General features: G+C 43.6%; 1 protein-coding gene across 4 annotated transcripts in view; it reads left to right on the top strand.

The window, feature by feature from the left end:
- esrp2 (epithelial splicing regulatory protein 2) overlaps positions 1 to 21,890 on the top strand; it is a 53,161-nt gene extending 31,271 nt beyond the window's left edge. For 2 of the 4 annotated variants that reach the window (XM_079497285.1, XM_079497284.1), the window contains exons 12-17: positions 1,814 to 2,047; positions 2,659 to 2,857; positions 10,457 to 10,655; positions 13,540 to 13,735; positions 16,008 to 16,106; positions 20,752 to 20,891. In XM_079497285.1, coding sequence (XP_079353411.1) covers positions 1,814 to 2,047; positions 2,659 to 2,857; positions 10,457 to 10,655; positions 13,540 to 13,735; positions 16,008 to 16,094 — 915 coding nt within the window. In that variant the 3' untranslated portion in view covers positions 16,095 to 16,106; positions 20,752 to 20,891. Of the gene's footprint in view, positions 1 to 1,813; positions 2,048 to 2,658; positions 2,858 to 10,456; positions 10,656 to 13,539; positions 13,736 to 16,007; positions 16,107 to 20,751 lie in introns of all 4 variants that reach the window. The other 2 variants (XM_079497283.1, XM_079497282.1) reach the window with 1 other exon arrangement.
- Positions 21,891 to 22,339: the final 449 nt, after the last annotated feature.

Below are 22,339 nucleotides of genomic sequence, written 5' to 3'. Positions count from 1 at the left end.
TTGTTGTACAAGCTCACAATGGCCACTTTTCCACCTGAGTTTCACCCATTTTGACCTGAGATCAGATTCTAAAAATGTCTTCTAAATTCTGACAGTTTTCAGAAAAAGCTATGTTTCTATGTCAGTCGTTCTTCGATTTTTCAAAAATAGCAGACCGACAAGCTCATAGCGCGCCACTCGGTGGCGCGCTATGAGCTTGTCGGTCTGCTATTTTTCAATAGCTAAAGCATAACATAATACTAACACCAAAAGGGGTTCCCGCCCAAAATGGGTTAACCGGTTCAGTTATTTTGTCCTGCCTAATATTGAACCAGTCCAGAGTGTTTCCACTGAAACCAAATAGTTTCAGAACCCTGAAAAGTTGTTTCAGAACTGGAACCAAAAAATGGCCGCCGGTTCCGTGAAAGCACCAAGGTTCCAAAAATCTAGAATGGAACCAGTTCTAGAACCAAAGTTATTTGGGTGATGTTGGGTGGGAAACCTTGTATGACAAAAATCGTTCCTTTTTTTTTATTTTTTTTTTTAACATTTCAAAACCGTGAAAATAGCTGATCTACAACGCGTTGAGCTTGTAGATCTGCTATTTTTACTACTTTTATTTTATTTTAAGTTCCTGCCCAACGGCAATGATGGCTGAATACAGGTTCTCAAATGTGGGTATATAGTGGTGTTGAGGAACATAATACAGTAAAGCATAAACCACTTAAAACTATAAGCAATAGAATGTAATGTAGCCCTGGAAGGAAATGGTTCTAATTTCTCAACATACAAATTTCTCACATTCAACACAAAAGACGACAACAGTAACAACGAAGTTGTCGTTTCTTTTTTTTTTGTAACAGGTTTGTGTTTTTCCCCTAAAATACCGACTTGCACAACAACAGGTGTGTCATATCATAACTCAAAATGTGGAAAAGTGGTCAAACCACGTCTGGGGGATTCTGAAGTGACTTATGTTGGATAGTTGCAACATTTGATGTAGCCCTCAACCCGTCATACTATTGCTCAATGAATTAACCCATTTAGGCTTGACCTCAAAATAAAAATAAAAAATTCTAAATCCTCCAGTTTTCTGAAATAAATATTTTCACGATTTTTCAAAAATAGCAGACCTACAAGCTCATAGCGCGCCACTCGGTGGCGCGCTATGAGCTTGTAGATCTGCTATTTTTCAATAGCTAAATTATAACAACGCTAACACCAAAAGGGGTTCCCACCCAAAATGGGTTAAAGCTATAATCCTGAACGTATTTAATTGAATAACATGTTATTTAAAGGGGACTTTCACTTTAAAACAGTTTTGGGGGTCATTTGCACATCTGCTCAAGATGTTGTCTGCACCCCAGACCCTTTTTAACACATTTTGTGCCCAAAACGTCTGTGGACGTCCTGGGTATTACCGCACGTGCATAGCCCATTTTATTTTTATTTATTTTGTATTAAAAAAAATCAGAAAAATCAAAACACTTTCCTGTCAGCCTACTGTCTGTCCCTCCATAAAAAATATAAAATAAAGGCGAAAGCCACAAAAAAAACATTAAAAAACAAATATTTAAATCTATGATATTCCTTTGATCAGACACGCCCCCTTCCTACATAAGCCCATTGAACTCAAAATTCCAGAGATCTTCAAGCACTTTTTATTTTATTTTAATATTTGTGCTTATTTTGCCTTTTGTATGTGTTCATTTCAATTTGATAACACATTCTGAAAGGGCCAAAATGTTCACTGCAAGTCAACGAGGAAGTAAAAGAGATCGTCCGGTTGTTCAAAAATAGTTGTCTCACTTTTCTCCCCTCCCCTGTGACACAGGTGTTGAACCGCTACATGTCCACCCCTCTCATCCCCACGCTGCCCCCTCCTCCCATCGTACCCATGCCGGTCATGACCTCGCCCCAGTACCTCCCGGCCACCAACGGCACGCGTGACTGCGTGCGCCTGCGCGGCCTGCCCTACACCGCGGGCATCGAGGAGATCCTGGAGTTCCTGGGAGAGCACACGGTCGACATCAAACCTCACGGAGTCCACATGGTCCTCAACCAGCAGGTCAGATCATCGGGGGTCAGGGGGCATCATAAGCTGCTCACTGGAATGTGGTCAAGCAATGGTTATCAAGCATTTTAATTTCAAGGACCCCTATAACCCTTGAGAGTTAGAGACCTGTAAGGGTCCATTTGGACCCCCCCACTTTGAGAACCACTGATTTAATCCCATTTTGACCTGAGATCAGATTCTAAAAATGTCTTCTACATCCTGACAGTTTTCTGAAAAAGCTATGTTTCTATGTCAGTCGTTCTTCGATTAAAAAAAAAATAGCAGACCTACAAGCTCGCAGCTTGTAGATGGAAGCTGTGTTTATAATTTGGGATTCTCATAAAACAATACATAGAAATCGGTCTTTGAACATCTAAATCGGCCCCAACGTTCAGAAAATGTGTAAATAAAATGCATTTATGGTGAACATATCTCTTGCTTTAAAAAGCAACTGATGTGTGTATGTCTATCTATCCTTTCTTCCCTCTGCACCAAATGTCTTCACAAGAATAGCTAGTTGTTCATTGTTAGAAAAGCAAACAATTGGGTTCTTTCTTGTGGTTAATTACTGTGCATTTTAACCCGTCTCTCTCTCTCTCTCTCTCTCTCTCTCCCTCCTCCAGGGACGACCATCAGGCGACGCCTTCATCCAGATGAAGTCCTCCGACAGAGCCTTCATGGTCTCCCAGAAGTGTCACAAGAAGACGATGAAGGACCGCTACGTGGAGGTGTTCCAGTGTTCCACCGACGAGATGAGCATCGTTCTGATGGGAGGAACGCTCAACCGCAGCGGGCTGTCCCCTCCACCCTGCAAACTACCATGTAGGTACCCTGTTAGTCTGAACCACCCTGTAAACTACCATGTAGGTACCCTGTTAGTCTGAACCACCCTGTAAACTACCATGTAGGTACCCTGTTAGTCTGAACCACCCTGTAAACTACCATGTAGGTACCCTGTTAGTACTCTGAACCAACCTGTACACTACCATGTAGGTACCCTGTTAGTCTGAACCACCCTGTAAACTACCATGTAGGTACCCTGTTAGTCTGAACCACCCTGTAAACTACCATGTAGGTACCCTGTTAGTACTCTGAACCAACCTGTAAACTACCATGTAGGTACCCTGTTAGTCTGAACCACCCTGTAAACTACCATGTAGGTACCCTGTTAGTCTGAACCACCCTGTAAACTACCATGTAGGTACCCTGTTAGTCTGAACTACCATGTAGGTACCCTGTTAGTCTGAACCACCCTGTAAACTACCATGTAGGTACCCTGTTAGTCTGAACCAACCTGTAAACTACCATGTAGGTACCCTGTTAGTCTGAACCACCCTGTAAACTACCATGTAGGTACCCTGTTAGTCTGAACCACCCTGCAAACTACCATGTAGGTACCCTGTTAGTCTGAACCATCTGCAAACTACCATGTAGGTACCCTGTTAGTCTGAACCACCCTGTAAACTACCATGTAGGTACCCTGTAAACTACCATGTAGGTACCCTGTTAGTCTGAACCACCCTGTAAACTACCATGTAGGTACCCTGTTAGTCTGAACCATCTGCAAACTACCATGTAGGTACCCTGTTAGTCTGAACCACCCTGTAAACTACCATGTAGGTACCCTGTTAGTCTGAACCACCCTGTAAACTACCATGTAGGTACCCTGTAAACTACCATGTAGGTACCCTGTTAGTCTGAACCACCCTGCAAACTACCATGTAGGTACCCTGTTAGTCTGAACCATCTGCAAACTACCATGTAGGTACCCTGTTAGTCTGAACCACCCTGTAAACTACCATGTAGGTACCCTGTTAGTCTGAACCACCCTGTAAACTACCATGTAGGTACCCTGTTAGTCTGAACCACCCTGTAAACTACCATGTAGGTACCCTGTTAGTCTGAACCACCCTGTAAACTACCATGTAGGTACCCTGTTAGTCTGAACCACCCTGTAAACTACCATGTAGGTACCCTGTTAGTCTGAACCACCCTGTAAACTACCATGTAGGTACCCTGTTAGTCTGAACCACCCTGTAAACTACCATGTAGGTACCCTGTTAGTCTGAACCACCCTGTAAACTACCATGTAGGTACCCTGTTAGTCTGAACCACCCTGTAAACTACCATGTAGGTACCCTGTTAGTCTGAACCACCCTGTAAACTACCATGTAGGTACCCTGTTAGTCTGAACCACCCTGCAAACTACCATTTAGGTACCCTGTTAGTCTGAACCATCTGCAAACTACCATGTAGGTACCCTGTTAGTCTGAACCACCCTGTAAACTACCATGTAGGTACCCTGTAAACTACCATGTAGGTACCCTGTTAGTCTGAACCACCCTGTAAACTACCATGTAGGTACCCTGTTAGTCTGAACCACCCTGTAAACTACCATGTAGGTACCCTGTTAGTCTGAACCACCCTGTAAACTACCATGTAGGTACCCTGTTAGTCTGAACCACCCTGTAAACTACCATGTAGGTACCCTGTTAGTCTGAACCAACCTGTAAACTACCATGTAGGTACCCTGTTAGTCTGAACCACCCTGTAAACTACCATGTAGGTACCCTGTTAGTCTGAACCATCTGCAAACTACCATGTAGGTACCCTGTTAGTCTGAACCACCCTGTAAACTACCATGTAGGTACCCTGTTAGTCTGAACCACCCTGTAAACTACCATGTAGGTACCCTGTTAGTCTGAACCACCCTGTAAACTACCATGTAGGTACCCTGTTAGTCTGAACCACCCTGTAAACTACCATGTAGGTACCCTGTTAGTCTGAACCATCTGCAAACTACCATGTAGGTACCCTGTTAGTCTGAACCACCCTGTAAACTACCATGTAGGTACCCTGTTAGTCTGAACCACCCTGTAAACTACCATGTAGGAACCCTGTAAACTACCATGTAGGTACCCTGTTAGTCTGAACCACCCTGCAAACTACCATGTAGGTACCCTGTTAGTCTGAACCATCTGCAAACTACCATGTAGGTACCCTGTTAGTCTGAACCACCCTGTAAACTACCATGTAGGTACCCTGTAAACTACCATGTAGGTACCCTGTTAGTCTGAACCACCCTGTAAACTACCATGTAGGTACCCTGTTAGTCTGAACCACCCTGTAAACTACCATGTAGGTACCCTGTTAGTCTGAACCACCCTGTAAACTACCATGTAGGTACCCTGTTAGTCTGAACCACCCTGTAAACTACCATGTAGGTACCCTGCTAGTCTGAACCAACCTGTACACTACCATGTAGGTACCCTGTTAGTCTGAACCAACCTGTAAACTACCATGTAGGTACCCTGTTAGTCTGAACCACCCTGTAAACTACCATGTAGGTACCCTGCTAGTCTGAACCAACCTGTACACTACCATGTAGGTACCCTGTTAGTCTGAACCAACCTGTAAACTACCATGTAGGTACCCTGTTAGTCTGAACCACCCTGTAAACTACCATGTAGGTACCCTGTTAGTCTGAACCACCCTGCAAACTACCATGTAGGTACCCTGTTAGTCTGAACCACCCTGCAAACTACCATGTAGGTACCCTGTAAACTACCATGTAGGTACCCTGTTAGTCTGAACCACCCTGTAAACTACCATGTAGGTACCCTGTCAGTCTGAACCAACCTGTAAACTACCATGTAGGTACCCTGTTAGTCTGAACCACCCTGTAAACTACCATGTAGGTACCCTGTTAGTCTGAACCACCCTGCAAACTACCATGTAGGTACCCTGCTAGTCTGAACCAACCTGTACACTACCATGTAGGTACCCTGTTAGTCTGAACCACCCTGTAAACTACCATGTAGGTACCCTGTTAGTCTGAACCACCTGTAAACTACCATGTAGGTACCCTGTTAGTCTGAACCACCCTGCAAACTACCATGTAGGTACCCTTTTAGTCTGAACCACCCTGTAAACTACCATGTAGGTACCCTGTTAGTCTGAACCACCCTGTAAACTACCATGTAGGTACCCTGTTAGTCTGAACCACCCTGTAAACTACCATGTAGGTACCCTGTTAGTCTGAACCACCCTGTAAACTACCATGTAGGTACCCTGTTAGTCTGAACCACCCTGTAAACTACCATGTAGGTACCCTGTTAGTCTGAACCACCCTGTAAACTACCATGTAGGTACCCTGTTAGTCTGAACCACCCTGCAAACTACCATGTAGGTACCCTGTAAACTACCATGTAGGTACCCTGTTAGTCTGAACCACCCTGTAAACTACCATGTAGGTACCCTGTCAGTCTGAACCAACCTGTAAACTACCATGTAGGTACCCTGTTAGTCTGAACCACCCTGTAAACTACCATGTAGGTACCCTGTTAGTCTGAACCACCCTGCAAACTACCATGTAGGTACCCTGCTAGTCTGAACCAACCTGTACACTACCATGTAGGTACCCTGTTAGTCTGAACCACCCTGTAAACTACCATGTAGGTACCCTGTTAGTCTGAACCACCTGTAAACTACCATGTAGGTACCCTGTTAGTCTGAACCACCCTGCAAACTACCATGTAGGTACCCTTTTAGTCTGAACCACCCTGTAAACTACCATGTAGGTACCCTGTTAGTCTGAACCACCCTGTAAACTACCATGTAGGTACCCTGTTAGTCTGAACCACCCTGTAAACTACCATGTAGGTACCCTGTTAGTCTGAACCACCCTGCAAACTACCATATAGGTACCCTGCTAGTCTGAACCAACCTGTACACTACCATGTAGGTACCCTGTTAGTCTGAACCACCCTGTAAACTACCATGTAGGTACCCTGTTAGTCTGAACCACCTGTAAACTACCATGTAGGTACCCTGTTAGTCTGAACCACCCTGCAAACTACCATGTAGGTACCCTTTTAGTCTGAACCACCCTGTAAACTACCATGTAGGTACCCTGTTAGTCTGAACCACCCTGTAAACTACCATGTAGGTACCCTGTTAGTCTGAACCACCCTGTAAACTACCATGTAGGTACCCTGTTAGTCTGAACCACCCTGTAAACTACCATGTAGGTACCCTGTTAGTCTGAACCACCCTGTAAACTACCATGTAGGTACCCTGTTAGTCTGAACCACCCTGTAAACTACCATGTAGGTACCCTGTTAGTCTGAACCACCCTGTAAACTACCATGTAGGTACCCTGTTAGTCTGAACCACCCTGTAAACTACCATGTAGGTACCCTGTTAGTCTGAACCACCCTGTAAACCACCATGTAGGTACCCTGTTAGTCTGAACCACCCTGCAAACCACCATGTAGGTACCCTGTTAGTCTGAACCACCCTGCAAACTACCATGTAGGTACCCTGTAAACTACCATGTAGGTACCCTGTTAGTCTGAACCACCCTGTAAACTACCATGTAGGTACCCTGTCAGTCTGAACCAACCTGTAAACTACCATGTAGGTACCCTGTCAGTCTGAACCAACCTGTAAACTACCATGTAGGTACCCTGTTAGTCTGAACCACCCTGTAAACTACCATGTAGGTACCCTGTTAGTCTGAACCACCCTGTAAACTACCATGTAGGTACCCTGTTAGTCTGAACCACCCTGCAAACTACCATGTAGGTACCCTGCTAGTCTGAACCAACCTGTACACTACCATGTAGGTACCCTGTTAGTCTGAACCACCATGTAAACTACCATGTAGGTACCCTGTTAGTCTGAACCACCCTGTAAACTACCATGTAGGTACCCTGTTAGTCTGAACCACCTGTAAACTACCATGTAGGTACCCTGTTAGTCTGAACCACCTGTAAACTACCATGTAGGTACCCTGTTAGTCTGAACCACCCTGCAAACTACCATGTAGGTACCCTGCTAGTCTGAACCAACCTGTACACTACCATGTAGGTACCCTGTTAGTCTGAACCACCATGTAAACTACCATGTAGGTACCCTGTTAGTCTGAACCACCCTGTAAACTACCATGTAGGTACCCTGTTAGTCTGAACCACCTGTAAACTACCATGTAGGTACCCTGTTAGTCTGAACCACCTGTAAACTACCATGTAGGTACCCTGTTAGTCTGAACCACCCTGCAAACTACCATGTAGGTACCCTTTTAGTCTGAACCACCCTGTAAACTACCATGTAGGTACCCTGTTAGTCTGAACCACCTGTAAACTACCATGTAGGTACCCTGTTAGTCTGAACCACCTGTAAACTACCATGTAGGTACCCTGTTAGTCTGAACCACCCTGCAAACTACCATGTAGGTACCCTTTTAGTCTGAACCACCCTGTAAACTACCATGTAGGTACCCTGTTAGTCTGATTGTCTAGTCTACTCGAGTCTTCTTATTTTATCTCCTACAAAACAGTTGTTAATATAAGTTACGTTTTTATTAGTGATAGTATCTGTCATTAACAGTCTTCATTCGATATTATATTTGCGACCACTGAAGTTCAGGATATCTTTTGTATTTTTGCAATTCTGTAATTGACTTTTAAACTTTTCAAAGTCTTTCAAAATCACTAGCCAACATGGCCCGGTCCGGCCACCTAGGCCTGGTAATCCCCGATCCCAGACGACCTTTGCTACAAAAAACACTTAGCCGTAACATAAAAAAAACTTGAATCAAGAAATATAAGAGTATAATATACTGTGTATTTATAATTCATAATAAAAGTATATATTGCCGTCAAAGAATCGATTGTCACAAAAATAACAATCTCCCCTCTCCCACACCTTATCAGTGATTATGTTGTGGTTTAAAGCCAGTGCCTGTGTGTAGTACACTAAATGCTGCATTGACTGCCTGGTGTACTTTGATCTGCGGAGCTCCTATCTCGCTAGTGAGGGAGATTAGATTTGGGCTTATCAGGCTCTAAGCAGTCCCCCCTTCCACTTTCACAATACGCCCATTGATGACCATCCATTACAGGTAGAAACCTTGTATGTCCAAAAACTATTACCGTATTTTTGAGAAAATGTGACCAGACAATGGATCCAGTGTAGTCATTATTTAGACACAAGCTCTTGTTAATACTTTTTGTCGTCTGTTAAATATTTTTTTAAACTCTGACTACTACAAAACTCGGATAACTACTTAACCCGTTTTAAAAGTGACAAGTTGTGAGCTTGTAAATCTGCTATTTTTGCGCCATTGGCACGGCACTTTTGGCATTCATTTACAATTGAAATTGGAGATACAAGATTGGGGATACAAGATTTCTACTGGACAAGTAACGGTGATATGTTTCACATTGTATAGTTCCTGTGAAGAAGCCCGTTTGTTTTTTTTTCCACATATCTTTGACCCCAATCTCGGCAGAATTAAGTCATGGAGGTCACATTTGGTTGCCAGGTACTGTCAGCTTAACAGACCTGGCAACCTTGAGCCCCTTTTGCAAGGTCGTCGGTGTTATGTGTTTGCTGTGTGGAATGGTTCGTCGCTGTGTGTGTGGTCCCCCACAGCCCTGCTGCTCCACGTTTGTATGTAAATACAATCAGACTGACCTATGCATGTCCACACACACACTCTCTCACACACACACACACACACACGCAAACACCTGTTTATGTTTACATTGGAAGGAGGACAGCTTCAAGGACAGAACATGCATCGCTCTCCGATTAACTGACATTGTTGCAATTAACTCTCTGTGGGGAAAGGTAGACGATGCTCATAAAACCGACACATTGTAGGTTTGAGTTTTACTTGGTTGAGTGCCGGCTTTTGCACCTGGGAAAACGGCAGTTGTGAGCTTGTAGATTGGATATGTTTGGTTTTAGATTTGAGCTGATGTTCGTGTCACGAGTACGTCCACACAGAACGCGGTATAGAAGCGGGAATAAAAAACATCAACCTGTATGAAAGAGGCCAAATTATGAAGGTCGATGTGAAATATTTGCTGACACATTTTAGGATTGTTTATTAAGTGAAAGTGAATAAATGTTATCTATAGAGCACCTTTTGCAGACTGTATGACAGTCACAAAGTGCTTTATAGTTTAAAAACACACAAACCTAGAAATATAAAACAAATGATTACAATTAGCAGCCGGACATCAAATCATCAAAGGACATTGTGTGTAGGGACTTCTTTTTTTTCTTTTTTACCCATTTAGGCCTGACATCGAAATTTAAACGTTTTCTAAATCATGACAGTTTTCTGAAATATTTCTATATCAGTGGTGCTCAATATTTCATGTCAAGGACCCCAAATGTTTTTTGTAATTGGCCACCGACCCCCATCTGAAAGTATGTTCCAGGGTCCCCCCCCCAGAAGCAAAGATGTTGAGTTAAAAACGTTCTCTTGTTAGAGGCACGATTTGAGGCACATTTTCACGATTTTTCAAAAATAGCTAAAACACCAAAAGAGGTTCCCGCCCAGAATGGGTGGTGGACATGCTGAACTGAAGCTGATCTGTTGTCTGTGTGTCTCCCCTTTGTCCCCAGGTCTGTCTCCCCCCACGGCCTACGCTTTCCCACAAGCAAGTCTAATGCCAGAGGCTGCTCTCTATCAGCCCCCCCTGCTGGCCACTCCCAGAACGGCACAGACCTCGGCGCACAGCCCTGCTCCGACCCTCGCCTACTACTCCCCTCAACCTCAGCTCTACATGAATATGAACATGAACTACACTGCATATTACCCCAGGTATATATACATGAAACTATTAGGCTCTACGTCATTTTGGAAATTACTCTCCCTCTTCCGGGGCGGACTTCCTTTACAGGTGTTACCGATGATACTGATTAAAGGCTCTGTTCAAACAGAGTTGGGGTGCTGCTATTATGCATGTTTGCTCACTGGAAACACTGCTACACCAATGGGTCACAAGGTGTCCTTGCCATGAGGCCCATAGGGGCAGGAGCCTATCTCCTGTTTCTGTAGCTTGATGTACAAGTTCACCCCCTGGACATGACGCCAGTATGTCGCAGGGACTTACCCCCAATCCAACCCTTGATGCTGAGTGTCAAGCAGGGAGGCACTGGGTCCCATTTTTCACAGTCTTTTGTATGACCCGGCCGGGAATCGAACCCCCGACCTCCCAGTCCCAGGGCGGACACTCTAACCAAACGGCCTGATGAGCTGGTAAGGTATCCTTGAGGCGTTATTATTTATCCCACCGCAGTTCTAGGAAAGCCCTGCTGTGATTGGCCAGTAGTCGTTGTGATTGACAGTTCTCGTTTTTGCGACCAGTCATTCATACAACTACAACCTATCTCAAACCCTCACCCTAAACCTAACCCCCCACGGGGCAGCACACCTAAACCTAACCTTAACTCATGTCTAACCAATGACTAGTCTAAACTAAGTATGCACCCCCCTAAACCTAACCTGAACGGCCTAACCTCAGTACAATTTACAATTTAGGCATTTAGCAGACGCTCTTAATCCAGAGCGACTTACATTAGGCAGGAACAAAAGTATGGGAATACATCACATATATAAAATGCATCAGTAAAACGATGCCTTCCCGGGAGCCAATCAGACACATGGTGAGGCGGGTCTACCCTAGAACGTTGGTGGGATTCATAATCGCGCATCCTTGAGTGGGTTCCAAATGGCCCTGTATGGGAACCAATGGACCCTGCATAATGCCCCAGGTATATACAGTCATTACACTGCATACTGCCCCAGGTACAGTACTTTAATTTCACTGCTTAATAATACCCCATGTATATATACATGAACTACACTGCATACTACACCAGTGTAGTCTGGTACAGTTGATACATTTCACAAATGGTACACTTGATATTTCCATGTTGTTGATTCCGGAACGGTTGGACTCGTTTGCATATGGCGACGTTCCCACTGTAAATCTGAACGCACTTCCTCCTCTCCTTCTCTTCTGCCTCTATTATAGAACTTTGTTCTCAAAGTGGTCCTCGAAGGGGATCTTATGGGCTGTAACTCTATAATAATAATAATACATAATATCAAACTGGGGGTTCTTGAAATGAACAAGGTTGAGAACCGTTGCTCTAGCCCGTTCTGACCTGAGATCAGATTCTAAAAATGTCTTCTACATCCTGACAGTTTTCATTCTGACCTGAGATCAGATTCTATAAATGTCTTCTACATCCTGACAGTTTTCTGAAAAAGCTATGTTTCTATGTCAGTCGTTCTTCGACTTTTCAAAAAATAGCAGACCTACAAGCTCGTAGCGCGGCACTCGGTGGCGCACTATGAGCTTGTAGATCTGCTATTTTTCAATAGCTAAAGCATAATGCTAACACCAAAAGGGGTTCCCGCCCAAAATGGGCTAGACTGGAGACTCCTCTGCCTGTCCATGATTACTCTTCGTTGCCCTCCGTTCCTCTCTCCACTACGTTGCATCTTCCTCACGTCCACAGACCCCCCCCCCCCCATCTGAAAAGATAGGGAGTCAGGGACCCCCCATACAAGATGTGTGCATTTAAAATGTTTTAAAGAGATTACAAATTTGTAAAAGAATGTTCTAGATTTTTCTTTTTTGAAAATAGCAGATCTACAGAGCTTGTCCAACATGGGGGAGACTCCCCCCTGTCAGGTGAAAAGAAGCGGCTTGGACTCCTCATGCATTGAAGGAAGCATGAGGTCAGTCCGCCACTCTCCCCAGGTTGGCAGAGTGTAGCGCCCAGGATTACATTAGATAATTGACACTGGTTGAAAAAAATGGGTTACAAACATCGTGGGATCTAATTAAGAAAAAATAAGCAACCAGCAGACAGCCTCGGAAACCCAGACATTTTTATTTCCAGGGAGAAAAAAAAGTCTGGGTCCGAGTCCACTTCAATTCGGCATAGAGTAGTGCAAACATCACTCACTCTCTGCTGATTTCTGATCGTCTGCACCTTTGTTAAATTGACACATGCACACATATAATACACACACACACTTTTTATGCCTATGCCATAAAAAGCATAGGTGAGTTCCAGGCTAGCAGACATGTGACCATCACCATACCCGACTATAATGACTCGAGGCTCTCTTGACGGGAAGAGCTGAGACAAAGGACCCTTTTTCATTAATTACCCCCAATAAAGTATGCAAAGGGCCACTTTATATTAGAACCTGTGTAATGCATCAAACCAGGTAACATTATGTTAACCCATTTTGGGGCGGGAACCCCTTTTGGTGTTTCAAGCATTGTTACACTTTAGCTATTGAAAAATAGCAGATCTCGGTGCCGCGCTACGAGTTTGTAGGTCTGCTATTTTTGAAAAATCATGAAAATGTGGCGCATTCCTTGAATATATATATATATATATATATATATATATATATATATATTTGCTTCTGGGGGTGTCCATGGAATGACATATTTTCAGATGGGGGGTCGGTGGCCAAATACATATATTTTTTGGGGGTTCTTGACATGAAACATTGAGAACCACTGATATCGAAACATGAGGTTTCTCAGAAAAAAATACATTTTAAAAAAGGCAATTTTTAAATTTCGACGTCAGGCCTAAATGGGTTAAATAATTGCCCTCCCTCTCCCCCCCCGCACCCCCCCCCCCCCCCTCCCCCCCCACCTTGTCCTCCCCAGTCCTCCGGTGTCTCCGTCCACGGTGGGATACTTTGCGGCTCCTCCCGGTGTGATGTCGGCGGGTTTGGGCGCCCAACCTCACCCAGCCGGGGTGGGTTCGGCCATGCTGCCCCAGCCCGGAGCCCTGGTCCGGATGCAGGGCCTGCCCTACAACACCGGCGTCAAGGACATCCTCAGCTTCTTCCAGGGCTACCAGGTCAGTATATCACTGGAGATGAAGGACAATGACGAGTGTGTCTGTCTGTCTCTGTCTGTGCAGGAATGCTTCCGGTTAGAGATGTCCCGATACCGGAACACTGCCCAATATGCCCTTATTTTGGTCATATCGGGTCGTATCAGTGAATATGCCAAACCTTACACAGTGACAGGGGTAAGGTTTAGTTAGACACTATGGCAGGTAAAGACAATGTTGGGGGCATGTGGAGTTTGCTTTTGAGTTGCCCAAACTGCAAGAGTACGTTTGAGTGAGGAGTTTGCTATAAACACGTTTGTTTCCGGGCGGTTCCCTACTAGTCCAATGCAACGCAGCTGAACGGTCAAAGCTTAGCATAGCATATGTGTCAAGTTAGACGACGAATGTCAACCCTTGACTTTCAGTCGGTGGACAAAATAAGAGCGTTTTTTGTATCGGCTAACACAGAAATTGTGGTATTGGGATCGGGAAGGGATCGGAAACAAAAGTGTATCGGGACATCCCTACATCCAGTGTTGTACCTTGTTAACCGTGTTCCCATACTTCCATTCAAGTATTCAGTGGCAGCATTTAGTTCTGTTAACCCCAAACCACAGGCCCCCGTCATCCTGGGCCGTACTGTCTTTTACTGCGCCGTTCATGGCCTCTGTTGTTGCAACATGAGATGTACCACTATTCAGTAAGGAACATGTGTACCATCGCCTCCTTTTTTGCTTCCCTTCTCATTGGCCAAAAATAGGTGGAATCTTCTAAGGAAGATGTTGACAGGACTCTGTAAACGTGTAGGCTGAAGGAAACCGGCTTGTTGTTGTGACAAAATACTGTCTTGTTGTGACAAAATACTGTCTTGTTTGTTGTACTTTCCGAGTATGAAATACGGGATGTTATCTGTGCTACTCTTGGAGACGCTGGGTAGAAAAGGATTCATAATATAAACAGGTGTGTGTGTGTGTGTGTGTGTGTGTGTGTGTGTGTACGCGCGTGTGTGCGCCAAACGGTTGCCTTCCAGTCTTGAATGCTGGCTGAAAGTGAGTAACTTAATCCTTCCAGGAGGGAGTGAGAGTTCCTTAACATTTCAGCTGGCTGTCACAAGGCCACCCTCACACACTAGGCTCTGGGTGTCAAACTCATTCCCACACCTGCGCCGGTGTTCCTTACATTATTAGGACCAGCGTTCATTGCAGTATTATCCACTCTTAGACCAAGAGCAGCCTGTTCAGGCATCGTTTTACCCTGTGTTTTCTCTTAATTTGCTGTGCTCTTGTACTGCACATTCTTTAATATATGTTTTTTTTCTCCTCTCTCTTGTGTCTACGTACTTCCATTATGTTTTGTTGTTTCTTGGCACAGGATTCCCAAACTGGTCAGAACCCATTTTTGTGTTGTGAACTGTTTTTTATGGGTAGCAAGTAAATATTCCATTTTTACATTGCTTGTATTAAAAATAAAAAAACACTAATTCCATAACTTTCCATAAATTTAAAACGCTGGGGGAAACTAAAATGTTTGGCTATTTTTTTTTCTTCTTGAATTTATTTTAATTTGGTCCCGTGGAGACACCAAATTTCTTTGTTGGGTCTCGGTGGGAAAAGGTTTTGGGAACACCTGACTAAAGGTGGCCTTACACTAGCCGATAATCGGGCATTTTTGACGCTCGGGGGGTGCCCGACTCAATCGGGCACCCCCCGCGCGCGATCGGCCCGATCAACATCAAGAATGTTTGATATTTGCTCGGCCCCGCTCCGATTATCCTGTAGTGTGTGGTGCTGTCAGATTTCAAATGCCCGATTATCGGCTAGTGTAAGGCCACCTTAAGCGTGTGTCTCCATCCTATCTCCATGTATCACCAGTGTTTAATGTGCGTTTTAAAGATGTGCCAGAGTGTCTGTCCATTGTGACTGTCATTATGCTGTGTGTAGTATAGCTAATGGTGTTGACGTGACGTCACTCCATAGACATTACATGTTAAAATAACTACATTCAGAAGCCATAAACAACGCTTTTTCTGAAGGTAAACTTTATTCTATTTGTTTTAGCTGTCTTACCATCTTGTTTTCTTCATAATAATATTGGTCTTTTACATTTTAACATTTGGAAACGGCCTTAAATGATGCAGAGAAAGCAGGTAGGGATGTAGCTCTGGTCCAGCTATGAACATGTAATGTCTATGGCCTGACTCACACCTTCACAACAGATTGATGTATAGCTGGTGCATGAGAGACTTGTTTACTGATGCAAGCTAGGCCTATTGTGACTGTCATTATGCTGTGTGTAGTATGCGCCTGACGACTACAGCGGCGTGCTTCAGATGAGCGAACAGGCCCGGAGTCTCATGCAGGCCAAAGAATGGCTGTGCCTTTAGAGATTCCCCAAGGTAAGAAGATATGGTGGTAGATGAGATGGTATCCGCCGCCTGGTCTACTGGGAGATCTATAGGTTATGAGGGTGCAAGTACTAACATGGGGCCTTAATTGACCCATTGGCAAGCCTTCTGATTGGTCCCTGGACCGACCAACCAGGCTCCTTCCTTCCGCCTTGTTCCTTAACCTGGTTCCGCCTCCTGGTTGTTTATGCTGAGTTTGCTTAAAAAAATAATGATAAAAATTGGACACATTAAATATCAATAGGAGGCAACAAATTAAAAATGTTCATGATAGTGGGTGGTGAAAGGATTTTTGCCCAAGCAACAGCAACCAATGAGTATGAAGAGGGGCGGGATCACGGGTAGGACTTGACAAAGTCAATCTCGTTTGTGTCCGAGCAGCGACATACCAAAGCCCACACGGGTTGTGTAGTCGACGCGTTGTGATTGGCCAGTCGCTGTGATTGACAGCCTAACCTTAACCCTAACCTTAACCTCAGTAAAACTAACCCTAACCTTAACCTCAAGAAAACTATACCTAAACCTAACCTCCAGTAAACGTAACGTGCATAGGCATGGTAACGCCTCGCCTGCCTGTGATTGGCCTACCTACACTGCCCGTCTTGACTGTCCTCCGAGGTGGATCGCTGGATAGTCTGATGCGAGGTTAATGATACAAGAGAACTATGACTTGTAACTTTTATAATTGATTGAAGATGCACTCCATAATATGATTTGATGTGGGTGTGTTCTAAAATAGCAAAGTGTTTGTGGTGTTGTGTAAACTTGGAACATTATTGTACTATAAAAAGGTCTGTTTTCCCTAATCTAATTATAGTTAACTAATATTATTACACTAAAAAGGATAAAGATGAATACACAATAATCAACACTTAACACTTTATTTAGAACACACCCAAATCAAATCATAGTACAACGTAAGTGTTCAATCAAAGCAAACGGCATATAAACAATATTAGTTTGCCTCTTCTACAAAAATAAAACGTTTTACAATTAGTTACAATTATGGCTGCATTCTGTCGCGCGTGCCAAGCTGTCAGTCGCTTGTTGTATTATCTATTTCTCAACCTCACCACGGAGTAACCTTGCATCTCGGAGGACAGTCAAGACGGGCAGTGTGTCGGTAGGCCAATCACAGGCAGGCAGGGCGTTGCCATGCCTCAGCCATGCCTATGCTCGGACGCAAACGAGAGTCACGCCTTGGCAAAGGGTCAATTCACCATATTCACAGGATGGACATTTTTCTCTTACTTGATACCAGTCAGTATGATCTCAGAGAAAAATGGCTGCCCAGTGCCCTGTGGCTATGGTCAAGTGCCTATGCCTATTCATCTAATGCAAGACTATGGGCTCCATTTTCGTCACCGCTAAACCCCTTATCCCTAAACTTCTTAGCCTTTTTTTTTACTATTTTGAAAAACATTTTTGAATAGTTCAACTAGCCAATCTACATTGACACATTGTGAGCTTGTAGACTGGCCATTTTAACTATTCAAAAATGTTTTGCAAAATAGTAAAAAAAAAAAAAAAAAAAAAAAGGCAAAGTTTAAGGGGTTTAGCGGTGACGAAAATGGAGCCCCTTGTGTCATGTGCTTTTTTGTGCATGGTAATTTCATTGGGCATAAGGAGAATTGCTACTGTAAAGTTATTTGATAATATTGTCCCAGGAATGTGTCATTTCAACATGTGTAAAACGGCTGAAACTTGGGTAACGAGTTGAACGCAGCCAGTTATGATTGTAAATGACTCATTTCCTGTCAATGTCATCAAAGGCTCTTGTCAATCTATTTGCACATACTGTACTAGTGAATTTCAAGAAGGTCTGCCTGCTCCATCCTTCTTCACATAGCCCTTCACTAAATCCCACCCCAAAAAGCCATTGTCCAATGCAATCCAAATAGTTTAGCAACGGTTGCTATGCAGGTCAAGCTTTCGTCGCTGCTAACGTGCCTATTGGACAAGGATGGGTTGGGGAGGGACTTAGTGAAGGGCTAATTCTAAGTTTATCTGGGCCTGTATTCATCAAATTTAATAGGACTGTTGACTGTTAAAAAGGGCAGTTAAAGGCCTCTTGCCGCACAGATGTCCAAAGCACCTCACAGAGAGACAGTTTTTGCACGAGGACTACGACGGTGTAGCTCACAAAGCGAAAAAGAATGGCAATATTTGCTGTTGTGACTGAGGAACAAATGCTGTAACTGTCCACTGTACAGCATTCCTACCCTCTAAACTAGACTGTTACTGATATTAAAGGTGCCGTAAGTGTTATTTGTTTAAAACATTTTGTTCTCATAGTCAATGCTATAGTAGTGTTAGTTTGCTCGGTAACAGAGCGGTCTCCTCTCCACATCCTAATCTCCAGCCCTTTAGTCAACTGGAAATAAATAAAATGTGTTTTTCTTTTTATTAAAGGGCTGGAGAGACAGGGAGACAATCAGGATATAGTCGTTTAACACACAAAAAAAACACACTTACTGCACAAAGTATACACTCTGAGTCTACACCATTCCTATCCACTAAACTAGGTGGCAACGTTACTGCTATTAAGCACACCATAACCTTCGTAACCTAGAGAAAACATGAATTGGCCTAGACTGAGAGGATAAGACCTACTTATCTGAATATGAACCACCCTCCATCACTAACACTAACACTTTCAACCTAGTGAAAATTCAGTATGTTCACTATTCGCAGTAGGTTTAGTCTCGCAAGCCAGACTATTGCCTCCTACACATTTTTAAATGCTTCCGTCATACGGTCTAGAACACAATAGTGCTGAAAGCGATTGCAGTCCTACTGTAAAGCAAATTATTCGAAGCATATAGCTTTGATGCTTAACATATTTTCATGAATGGAAATAACGAACCGATGACTGCTTCCTTGCTCCGCTTTCTGGAGGTCTAGTTGCAGACATTCAGATATTGGGGGAATAGTAGTCTGGCTGGCTATGTGAGATTATGCAGTAGTGGTCACGTGGATATTAAACCAAGCATGTGGTGTACAGTGCATATTCCCCTCTGATTTTCTTTTTCTAACAAAAGATCCTCTGTAATTAAACTTTGTTGTTGTACAATGCACAAGTGCTGGTACAATGGAAATTGAGCACTTTCTGTTGTACCAGCACTTCTGTGCGTGTCTCTCTATAATTGTGTTCTCTGAAATGTAGCCTAGCTGGGTGTTTTCAAGCATAATCTCTAACTTTGATCGGCTTGCTGATTTTTATATATATTTTTTCTTTTAGCATGTTTTTGTGTCGCATGTCTTAGTGTGATTTATTCAATTATAAAGCTGTGGAATCATGTGTCGTTAAGTGATATTTCAAATGCATGTTTGGGGGTGTGTGTGTGTGTGTGTGTGTGTGTGTGTGTTGGGGACTCGAGCTCTGCCTGTGAGGGCCTCCTTTGTGGAACAGAATGTACTCCGCTTTTGTCATCGTTAATCTTCTTGTACCTTACTGGACTAGTTCGATTGGCTTTCTAGGACCCTGTGGTTCTCTCTCAGCCGTCTGTGTGCGCCGCCTGGTGTTGGCATGTTGCAATTACAAGAAGCATACTTGTGTTTGTTTACCTGTCACTTTCTGTGTGTGTCTGTCTAACTGCATGGACCTGTGTCTGTCTTTTTTATATGTCTGATCTTGTTCTGTCTAGGGGTGTAGTTAAAGGGGCATTCCACTCATTTTCAACATTTTACTATGTCATTAATATACCTTAGAGCTGTTGTGTGGAAATAATAAAGTCCCCCCCATTCTGTTTCCTAGAACTAATGACAGTTTACTAATAGTAAAATGTTGAAAATGGGTGGTTTTCCCCTTTAATCGACAATTATTGTACAAATCTATTGATTATCCATCCCCATTTTGGGCATGTCATTACGGACAAAATGTTTTATAATGAATATTGTTTTAGGATATTGAAAATGGCAACATCTACAAGCTGCTGTAGATCTGCTTTTTCTACTATTATGGCATGACAGTGTTGTGCGACAAAGTATAAAATAACGCTTAATATTACATTGATATTGAAAAGAAAAACTAATGTATATTCTGAAGTGCCTCTATTTGATTTCAAGTTTTATTGGTCATTTAAAAATTTAAAGGACCAATAAACTTGAACTATTTGATTAATCAAAAATTGAATCGATAGAATAATCATTAAGAAAATAATCTAGTTCAGTGGTTCTCAAAGTGAGGACCAGGGACCCTCTGGGTTCTTTGAGATTCTTCTAAACAGACCTTTACAGGTGTGTACTATAAATCTGAGACACTACAAATGGAACCAAATTGTCCATTTGTGTTGCATTTGTACACTCCTCGAGTCATGGTGGTCCTTTGAATTAACCCAAATTGGGGCAGGAACCCCTTTTGGTGTTGGCATCATGTTATGCTTTAGCTATTGAAAAATAGCAGATCTACAAGCTCGTAGCGCGCCACCGAGTGGCGCGCTACGAGCTTGTAGGTCTGCTATTTTTTTTAAATCGGCTGACATAAACATAGCTTTTTCAGAAAACTCAGGATGTAGAAGACATTTTTACAATCTGATCTCAGGTCAAAATGGGTTAAACGGTTTGAGAACCACAGCCCTGATTCCGCCCTGACTCGGGGTGTGTGTGCGTCATGTCTTTTGTCTGTCCAATGCAGCTCCATCCAGAAGGTGTCCTTGTGTTGTACAACTACAACGGACAGTGCAGCGGCGAAGCCCTGGTCACCTTCCCCAGCAAGGAGGCGGCCCGGCAGGCCATGGCCGAGCGCTCCAGTCAGCTTTTCTACGGTCAGCCGGTCCACTTAGCATTCTGTAACTGAACACTCGGCCTCGTCTGACCTCCCTCTCTCCCCTGCCTTCCATCGTTGGTCGTCTACTACTGATCCTCGAACCCACGATCCTTGCCACTCAAACCACAATGCCACGATGCTCTCCACTGAAACCACGATGCCACGATGCTCTCCACTGAAACCACGATGCCACGATGCTCTCCACTGAAACCACGATGCCCACCACTGAAACCACGATGGCGTGAGCTTCGCCACTCAAACCACGATGGCGTGAGCTTCGCCACTCAAATCACGATGCCGCGAGCTTCGCCACTCAAATCACGATGCCGCGAGCTTCGCCACTCAAACCACGATGGCGTGAGCTTCGCCACTCAAATCACGATGCCGCGAGCTTCGCCACTCAAACCACGTTGGCGCGAGCTTCGCCACTCGAACCACGATGCCGCACGCTTCACCACTCAATCCACGATGCCACAATCCTCCGCACTGTACCACGAACCTTGCCACCTTGTACAGAACAGCATAAACTGTTACACCTCTAAAAAATGAGTCATGGCTGCATTAGTTTAATATGATGTGATTCCCATGAAAGTTGACCATGCACCTCATACTCAACGTATTGTTCCCCTCACTATTTACCACTAAAGGCAATGCACACATTGCAACGCTGGTAAACTTGTATGTATGTCTGTATACGTAATGTATGCGTGTATGTCACTTATACTGAATGATTTTGCTTGATGCAGATAATGGGCTGTGCAGTGTTGCTTATATATATATATATTAAAAAGAAATTAAAAGCCATATAGACTGCCTAAAATGTTTAATAGTACTCGGTAGCAGAGGTACAACGTCCTCTCGACACATTTAGAGAGCGTCTCTACTGTAGCTCCAGTCTGTTGGTTCAGAGTCACAGCAATGCCAAAAAATGTGCCCTTTGTCACTTTTCCGTGACTTTTCTTTATTTTATTTTTTTGCGCTGTAAAGAGTATTTCTGTATGGCATAATGCCACCCCTGTCTAGTCTGCCCAAGCACTACTATAGACGTATATATATCTTTGTTTGTTTAATCAAGTGCCTTGAGTCGTGTTAAAATACCGTTTAGACTAGCATGATGATGATGAGAAGTGATTCTAATTATGTATGTATTTGATTATAATTTTTTTTCCTTCCTTTCAAAAGTGGAGATTATGTTTTATTTAAATGTGAAAAACAACTGAGGCATGAACCCAGAACCCTTGAAACCGGTGGACCAGGGGAGGTCTCTCTTTAAGTTCTAGTTGCCGGACTGTTTAAATGTGCTTTGATCCTCTTCAGCTTGAAGCTTGCTTTTAATTTATACTCGGCAGTACGACATCAAGGTCGCACTGCCGACTATATATATTAAGCTTTTGACCAGAACACTGTGTTAAGCTTCACAAGTTCCTCTTCTTGTGACAGGGCTACCCAAAAAAAA

The sequence above is a fragment of the Electrona antarctica genome (assembly GCF_951216825.1).
Source record: "Electrona antarctica genome assembly, chromosome: 3".
Classification (NCBI taxonomy): domain Eukaryota; kingdom Metazoa; phylum Chordata; class Actinopteri; order Myctophiformes; family Myctophidae; genus Electrona; species Electrona antarctica.
This window is presented reverse-complemented; position numbering and strand designations above follow the sequence as displayed.